General features: G+C 32.7%; 1 protein-coding gene across 1 annotated transcript; it reads left to right on the forward strand.

The window, feature by feature from the left end:
- Positions 1–650: 650 nt before the first annotated feature.
- LOC142163210 (uncharacterized) lies at positions 651–1,504 on the forward strand. The gene is made up of 2 exons (XM_075220472.1): positions 651–857; positions 1,061–1,504. Exons 1-2 carry the CDS (start codon positions 651–653, stop codon positions 1,502–1,504), a joined length of 651 nt encoding a protein of 216 aa, XP_075076573.1.
- The last annotated feature ends 8,559 nt before the right edge of the window (positions 1,505–10,063 follow it).

Genomic DNA, 10,063 nt, shown 5'->3' on the forward strand with positions numbered 1-10,063 from the left:
TGGTTGATGGGACATTCTTAAAGTCAGCCTACAGGGGGATTATGCTGACAGCAAGCACCATGGATGCAGCAGGTAAATAATGGAATAATTTTGTACTTATTTTGTAGACAGTCTTTAAAATGCAGTTAAATTGTAGTTATGTTGTAGTTATTTTGTAGTTATATAAAAGAATGTAGTTAACTTGTCTATATTCTCAATATATATTGTAGTTGTTATTTAATCATATTTTATGTCTTAAAAATGTAGGTACTATTTTTCCCTTGGCATATGCTGTGGTTGATTCTGAAAACGACGCGTCTTGGAAGTGGTTCTTTGAGCAATTCAAGGAGGCATATGGTGAAAGACCTTCAATGTGTGTTGTTTCAGATAGGCATGAGAGTATACTGAAGGCAACATCAGTTGTCTATCCGGGCATGGCACACTACTCTTGCATGTGGCATATATGGACAAATATAAGGTCAAAATTCAAGAAGGGACATCTACAATTACATGAATTGTACTTTGCTACAACACGGTCATACACTCTGGATGAATTTAATGAAAGGATGTTGAAGATTGAAGAGGTAGACCTGCATGTAAAGTCTTACCTATATGATATTGACTATCATAGATGGTCAAGAGTACATGTAACGGTGAATAGAACTTTTACTATGACGTCAAACATTGCCGAGTCGTTGAATGTTGTAACAAAAGATGCAAGAGAGCTGTCAATATTTGATATATTTGAGTATATGAGGACTCTTCTTGAACGTTGGACAAAAGAAAAGTTATCGAAGGCAAAGGGTACTTTCACATACCTTGGTCACAAATACAACAAAGAATTAGAAGACAACAGTACATTATCTCAGAAACTAGGGGTAAGATATTTTTTTTGGTGCAGGAGAATCAAAAAAGTACTAGCTGCAGTGTTTCCAGATTGTAGTTAAACTGTAGTCAAATTGTCGGTAATAATAGTTTGTAGATGAGCTGTAATATATTTGTTGCTGATTTGTAGGTAAATTGTTGATAATCCATTTTAATGATTGATGTATTATTATTTCTGTTTGGTCTTCAATTGTAGGTGAGGGCTTCAACAGATCATATACATACTGTGTTAGATGGTGTGAAGCGGTACATTGTGTGTCTAGAAAACAAGAAATGTAGCTGTGGACAATTCCAACTTGATGAACTTCCATGTGCGCATGCTTTGGCAGCATTAAGGCATAGGAATGAAACATACGAAAACTATTGCTCTCCGTATTACACAAGGAAGAGCCTTTTGCTTACCTATGAAATGCCAGTAAATCCTCTTCCTGATGAAGGCAAATGGGATGTGCCACAACATATTTTGGATGAGGTAGTAAAGTCACCGGCGGGAGATAAAAGGCAGCCAGGGAGACCTCACAAGGAAAGATATAAAACATTTGATGAAATAAAGTCAAAGAAATACAAGGTGTCATGTGGCAATTGTGGAGGTGAAGGGCATAACAAAAGAACTTACAAGAATGCGCCGAAAAAGAAATGAATATCATGTAGTTAGAATAGTTATTCAAAATAAATGTTAGTGAACTCAAATTATCGGATTTTCTTGTGTAATTGTGTTAAGTTTTTGAAGATGAATAAGAAGTATAAACATCAATTTGTGTATCTGCACTATTTATGTTTTTATGTATTCTGTCAAGCATCTAAAGTTGTCTTTTTTTATAGAATAGTTAAACTTTAATATTTACTGTATACAAAAAAACTGATATTAATAAAGAATGCATTCAACATAAATTGTATCCAGATTGTAGTGAATATGTAGTTTAACTGTGTTAGAACTGTAGTCTTGTTATTCATATGTAGAGGAGTTGTAGTTAAAATGTAGTTTAACGTAGTTTAAATGTAGATAAATTGAATTTTTTTGATAAACCTTGTTGATAAAAGATGGCTAAATTATTTATATGATTCCTGTATTTATTTTATCTTTATGTTGTGTAACAAATGACAGTTATATACAGATATTACTTGGCACTTGAAGGTATTTATAAAAATAACTTGAAGATTAAAGTCAAATTGTAAGACAAAGTTGTTGCTGTAAAAATGTAATCAGAGTACTCGAGTATAATGTAATCAACAAAAAGTGTTGTAGAAAACCAAAACGACATATTTCCTACATTGTTTTCCAATTCAACTACCAAATTTCACAGACCAAACTAGGAACACAATAGTCTATTTCTTCTTTCGTTGCACTCTAGTCCTCTCGTTTTTTGCCGGAGCACCCTTCCTCCTTGCTAGCCTGCCAGTAACCTCACTCTCACTGATTGACCCATCTTCTTGCTTCTTTGTTGCATAGTCCCACAGTAGAGCTCCATAGCGTCTACGGTGTTGGTCAATATCAGAAAGATCTTCCTTTGGGATTGCCAAATCTCCAAGGCTAATATACTCCGCAAATGCAACCACAAATACACCACAATCGCTGCATAAGATGAGAATTTTTCATTATATAACAAATGATTAAAATAAAATAATTAAACATATAGAAAGGGAGATTATTTTTTTACACTGAGCCTTCCTTTTGTTGTGGAATCTCAGCAACCATCCATTGTATGTCGAGAGGGTCCGTAACTGGTTTCTCGATGTATGCCTTTGTGGTCTTGAAGTCAATGTCTTTACGTTTACCATAGAAACCAGTGCATGACAAATACAGAGGGATAATGATTGAAAACTTGTCAACCAATGTCTCAACTGTTTTATGACGGTTTGCTCTCACCATGGAATCATAAACATAAAGTTGTCTGTCCTTTATGTCAAAAACTAGCAACAACCAATGGAAGTTCTCTACAAGGTTCACAGGTATGAGCACATAGTCAACAAGATCCCAGGCAACATTAGCAAGAATTCTGTACCCAAGAATATATTCTCCAACATCATCCTCGGGTTTAACAACCGAATACCTTTGTTCCGGTGGAGAACTTATGAACTTGTCATAGATTCTTTCAATCTTTGTCTTGAACAAGCAATCGGTGGTTGTGAACCTAGTATTATTGTTGGGGCCATATTTGCCTCTTTTTCGCAGATAATACATAATAACATCAATGTGATGCCAAAATAGAATAAACATATACAATAAGCTACGGTGTAACCACACTTGTCTACAAAACAGCTACAGATTAACTACAATTTGAATTTATTAAAAACTCTAACAGATTGCTGCAAATTAGCTACACTATAACTACAGAAATATAACAGTTAGTCCAAGTACCTCACAAAATGTAATTTAATTGTAGTTTGTATGAACTATAGTGAACAAGTACTATATGTACAATTGACCCATCAGACTACAAAACAACTACACATTAACTATATTTATGCACTGTCTACATTTATTCACTATACAGAGGAACAAATGAAACATACCACCTAACTTAAGGTCCCAATAATCAGCAAGTTCAACCTACAGTTAATATTAATAGGCACAATCACAAGCTCTACAATATTACTACAAGGTAACTACAGTTGTGGTACACAGAGATTCCAAGTCAGTCAAAAGTACCAAAATTCCAGTTTGTACATACAATCATCATCACATATGATACATAAGGTCTATAAAAAGCAAAATTTCACAGCTGAGACATAAATATAGTAACATATATATGTTGTCTACAATATTACTACAATTACACATCATAGCTGAAATATAAACTACAATTACACTACACAGCTGAAGACAAAACAAATATTGTGAATGATTTTGTTCTTTATACTTACTGTGTTATCGATGACTTGTCCGGGGTGAGCAAGGGCATAAAACCAGTCCTTCTTATCAATCTTTTCACAACCAAAATCCAACCAAGGCTTGATTTGGTTATCCTTCTTGGAAAAGTAATATTTCCTCCTGTAATAACAAAAAAATATCAAATACAAAAAATTGACAAAATGAATTACAATTTTAAAGTATAAAAATGGTGAACAGATAGTGTAAAATGAAGCATTCATACCTCCTAGATACTTTATTACTACGAACGTATAACCAGTTGGTGAACCTTTCTATCAATTCAGGATCTACATTTTCACCTATGACACTTGTGAAGGGGTGCTTGAGGTAAAAAAATTTAGATCCAACAGATGTGCTGCCTCCAGAATTATACAAAGATGTGAAAGGTGATCGTGCATATTTTCCCGGTTGCCTGGTTCTACCGGGATGAACAGGGGTTGATTTGTCTGGTATGGGCTCGCCATACATGACCAACTGTGATAAGTTTTCTGGCAGCTCAAAGTCATCCAATGTCAAACCTTTGTTGTCAATGCCTTCAGGAACAACTTCAGGAACAACTTTTTTATCAATGCCTTCAGGAACAACTTCAGTCACAGTCACACCGTGAATTGGCGACTGTGGAACTTCACCTTCTGTAGATAAGTGTAAATCTATGTAGTTATGAACAGTATTATGGAGTTATAGAGAATATAGAGAATATATTACCTTCTTGTTGTGCCTCAGCTACTTCATCAATTACTGGTTCTTCCTCAATATTTCCTTGTAGATGTTCTGCTGAAACTTCAGCTTGAATGAATAATTGGAAATGGGAATTGTAGATATATGTAGGAATATGTAGTTAAGGTGTAAATTATTAAAATTTTGCATAAAAACCTTATTGTAATGAAGGAATAGTTCTGTACCTGCTTTATATGCCTCAGCTGCTTCTTGGAAGTCAGGATATAAGTCAACATGTGGTTGAAAATGTTCTGGAGAAATTGTAGCTACAACACATAGTGAAAAAGTGATTAGTGTAATTAAATAATGCTGTCTTGAAATTTGTAGATATGTATGTAGGAATTTTGTAGATACATGTATTGCTTGTGCTTCCATGCAGTTGATCACCAGCATTGAACTGGAATTGCTGGTTGTTCTCTCCTTGATGTTGGTAATTATTTTTTGTTGAACTACCAGCAAACTACAATTTTGGGGAATATTTGAGACTACTTTATTCATATGTCTTAATTAGTCTTAGTACAAAATTATATGTAAATTCTTACCTTTGACTCGTCCAAATCAAACCTCTTGTTTATCACATTCATAACACTCTTCAAAGATTGATCTATGAACTCTCGAAGGCTTGAGAGTTCCTCAAAAACAGCCTTTCTAAAGGCATCTAACTTTCCATCAACCTAAAAATTAAATATATAATTAGTTGGTAATCTTATTCTAACTGCTACAGTTACACTACAATTCAACAAACTATAATTGTTATAGATTTATACCACAAATTAACTACAATGTATAACATACTATAATTGTTATGTAATGAAGTCAAAATGTAGCAAATTATGTCAATATATTGTAGTTATTCATAATACCTGCACAATCCCCTTTTCCAACTTCCTGAGCTTGCTACTGACAGATTCAATGTCCTCTTGACAATCTGTATATTTGGGTTCAAATGATGGAGAAGCAGCAGTTGGAACATGTGATGGTTGAGCACCATGTTCATCTTCATATTGAATCTTGTCTGGCAGATTAAGCACTCCAAGCTCTTCTCCAGATTCAATCATGTTTGTGAACTGAATGATGAAAATAATAGTTAATTCAAGTGACAAAAAAAATGTAGATTCAATGTAGTTATTATGAATGTAATTGTAGCATCATACAAAAGTGGGAAAAAATACCTTGATCCACTCAGGCTTGATCATCTTCTCTTCAATTGCAGTTAACTAAATCTGCCCCTTTGTAGCTGACCATCTTAAAATGCGAGGTATAGATTCAGAACATCTCGTAGCAAGCTCGGTGCTGACGGACGAGCAACACTCATATAGCCACACTTGCAAGGCTAATGAGCATCCCCGTATCAGATAAGAATGTACATGGGGATTAAGACGATGTCGTACAGATTCAATAACCTGCTTGAAGGATTTGATACCCCATGGGTATGACTTAAAATTACCAGACTCTATTAGAAAGAACATAAACTTGTCTATGAAAGTCACATGGTCTTTATCAGAAGGACAAACAAAAAATTCCAACATATAAAGAATGCACAACTTCACCGCATCCACATCGTTTGCCCATGCTTTATCAGTCACTACATTTTTCAAATGTCATTTCTCAACCCTTTCTTTGTTCGGAAAATATGTATTCATTAAAGGGCTAACATAGGTGGAAGTGTAACCATAGTCTAAAAACTTATTCACACAATTAAGACCAGTTATCAACCCAAATTCTCTCAAGGAAAAATTCAATTTTTCACCCTTAAATAGTACTGAAAAATATGAGTCAGTAGACTTTGTCAATTCATACTTCATCAGAAGATGAAGTGATTGGTTTTGCATACAGATTGTGGGGAGACCTAATAAGTAACCAAAACAAGTTGTTTTGAAAACCCTTAAAGCATTCGGAGAGAGTAAAGCTTGTATCTGGCTAGGTATGCTAGGATCACACAAACTGTGGAATCTAAGCACACCATAATCAACATTTTGTTGTGCAAAGTAAGGGCCATTCTGTAGAAAATATAAAATTAATGAACATTAGTAGTTTGCATAAAAAGGAAGCAGTAATCTACATATAACTACATGACAAATACAAAATATAACTAGAAGAAGAACAACCTACCCACACCTATAACTACAAAACAATAACAGAAAAACAATGCACGTATAAACATTATCTACAGGATGTAACAGTTACTTCAAGTATCTCACATAAATGTAGATTAACTGTAGTTAGAATGAAGTTATATATATGAGCTATACATGCTACAATAAAAAATATCATATCTACAATTTAACCATCAGACTACACATCAACTACAAACTAACTACATTTATACACTGTCTAAGAGTCACAGTTCCAATTAACCTACAAAATTGAGACAAAGAATCTACAAAATTAGGACAACACCACATTTTACCAAAATACACTTGAACAATCAAAGAAGAACAATGCACGTGTAAACATTATCTACAGAATGTAACAGTTACTTCAAGTAACTCACAAAATGTAGATTAATTGTATTTAGAATGAAGTTAAATGTAGCAGCAATACAGGTTGCAATGAAAAATATCATCTCTAATTAGACTACAAATCAACTACAAACTAACTACAGTTATAGACTGTCTAATAATCACAGTTCCATTAAACCTACAAAATTGCGACAAATAATCTACAAAATTAGGACAATACCACATTTATCAAAAAACACTTGAACACTAAATTAACACTTGAACAACAGATTTTTACAACCAAAATCAAACTACAAAACAGTGAGGAAAAATAAATAGTGTTTACCTTTATTGAAATTTTTTGGTGAACCAATTTTGGTACTTTTTTTGAGGGTTTCTTCTTTTTTGGTTTTGATGAAGAAGGAGAGACCTTGGGTTTTTTCACAGATGGAACTTTGGGGGAATCATCTACAAAATCGTCATCTACACTCAACTCTTTCCCCTTGCGTTTGAGTTGTTTCTCGACTAGTTTATCAACTCCACCAGCATCAACATCGTGCAAATGCTTGCTTCTCATTTCCGCACGAATTTGTCTAGGAGATGAAATACCAGTAGTTTGTTCACTTGCATGCGTCGATTGTGGGTTTTTGGGTGGTGATTTTGGTGTTAAAACACCCAAATCAAAGGTTGGAATATCAGCTAATATAGCTTTTGATGATTTTTTTTGGGAGTGTTGGTTTTTTTCATGATTTAGGAGTTGAAGACAAAGATGGAAGTGAATTCAAATCGTGGGGGATACAACTGAAGGTAATTAAGTGGAGAAGAAAGTGATAGTAATTGTGGGTGAGAAGAGATTGTACGAGAATGGGGGAAAAACTGAAGGTAAATCGTGGGGGGGGGGGGGAATTAACTGAAGGTAAATCGTAGGGGGTGTGGGGGGGTGGGAGGAGAGAGAGGCGGGTAAACGAAATAACGTGAAAATATTGTCCTAAAATCACGCCTACAATAAATGAAGGAATAATTATACCCTTAATTTGAATGATGGTATATAAATAGTAATTTGGTATGCTTAAATGTAATTAACACAATCCTTAAACAATGAAGATAATAAGGTTTGATATATGATATAGATAGGTAAAAATCTCATAGGCAATGCTGTCTATTTGTAATATACAAGCCATCTGAGAGCTGGGCAAGCCATATTTTAGCAAATCGTCATGGGAATATTGCATGGATAAACTTGTTGCCTTATATGTTATCTTCTGCTGTATATATAGTTGAGAAAATGACCCACTGTAACCCCTCAAAATTTTAATAGCACATTTTTTTTCTATTGACACGAAATGTCCCTCCAGCCCAAACATATTACATTTAATAGCCTGAAATATCTATTTTATATATTTTTTGTATAGTGACAGTCTATATTATATATTTTTTGTATAGTCACAGTCTATTGTATATAACTTGTATAGTGACAGTCTATTTAGTATATTTTTTGTATAGTGACAGCCTATTTTGTATATATTTTATATAGTTACAGTCTATTTTGTATATATTTTATATAGTGACAGTCTATTTAGTATATTGTTTGTATAATGATAGTCTATTTTGTATATATTTTATATAGTGACAGTCTATTGTATATAAATTGTATAGTGACAGTCTATTTTGTATATATTTCAACGTTATGCATAGTTATCTGAGAAAGAACAATCATAAAACTTCTACAATTCAAAAAGCATATCATGTAAAATTATTATATAAAAAGTATATCATTTATGTATACTTAATATATTATGTATAAGAAGTATATATTCTGTGAGTTTACATTAAGTATACACTTATTATACAGTATACTTAGTCAGTATGCACTAACTAAGTATTTTCTAATACTTAGTCATTTGCAAGAATCTATTTTGTCTACCTGTTATAATTATTTTCTAATAACACATATTAATCTTGGTTCCATGAAATTAAATTATTTAATTATTGCTGCAGTTATTTTTGATCAACAAATAGACAGTGCTTTAATTTGGTAATTACCAAATACAATGTTTCACCAATTCTTCTTCGAGTTTTTTGTAACGACGTATTAGAAAAGGGAAAAAAACTAACACATGGCGAACCAGAAATGCTTGTGAGACCATAGGAAATAGAAATTAAAGGACGAACCAATTAAAAATACATATAGTGTTAAATTCTGCCCGGGATGTTCGTTGGGAATAACATCACTGGTGGGTTTCTTTTTAGGTGTTGGGTCAATGATATGGCCCGTTGGTTTCTGTTTGAAGTGCTGTTTTTTAGTAATTTCAATTGCTAGCCGTTATAATAATTAGTTTAGGACTATATTATATATGGTATAATATTATGGTTACTGATTGTTATAAGTTTTCAGCGGGTAGCTATATATGAATTTTTTTTTATTACACAAAAATTATTTTATTATGTTCTAGTTATCACAAAGATCACTTTGACCAAATTTTATAACAACTTTTACATGAAAAGTTTATTATGCTTTTGACATTAAAACTCCTCTCATTTATATAATACATTCTATATTATATATTAAATAATATATTTTACATATGTATTTTACTTATAATTAAAACTAGTCTTAGTGTACGTGCGTTGCACGTGTATTATACTTCTATTAATAAAAGATTTATAAAGTAAAAATGAATTATGCGTAGTGGAAATTGATGCCGAAATAAATACAATGTTTATTTAATTAAAAACAAATATTAACGCATTGATATGCACAACAACTTGGATTAAAAAATATACCTACTAATTATGGGATTAGGAAACATATCCTATGTAATGACTTCATATCGCCCCCCATCACTAAATCATGCCAAAAAGAAAATTACAGAAGTGAAATAAGTATATGGTTGGGGGTGAGAGCAAAAACTGAAGTATTTATAACTTTAACCATAATACAATATTTAAAAATAATAACTCGATAAATATTGGCTTTAAAGAATAGTTTAGTGAAAAAGTAAAAGATTTACCTCTCCACCACGTCACCCAGCACCTCTTCTTTTTTCCCAATAACTACTATTATATTTGGGAGAAAACCTATTTACATAACTTAATGATCACAAAAAAAAGAGGGGAAAAAGATTCAAATTCACTTACTAATGAAAAAAAAAAGTTACAACAACAACAA

This window comes from Nicotiana tabacum, chromosome 8, assembly GCF_000715075.1.
Source record: "Nicotiana tabacum cultivar K326 chromosome 8, ASM71507v2, whole genome shotgun sequence".
NCBI classification, from domain to species: Eukaryota; Viridiplantae; Streptophyta; class Magnoliopsida; order Solanales; family Solanaceae; genus Nicotiana; species Nicotiana tabacum.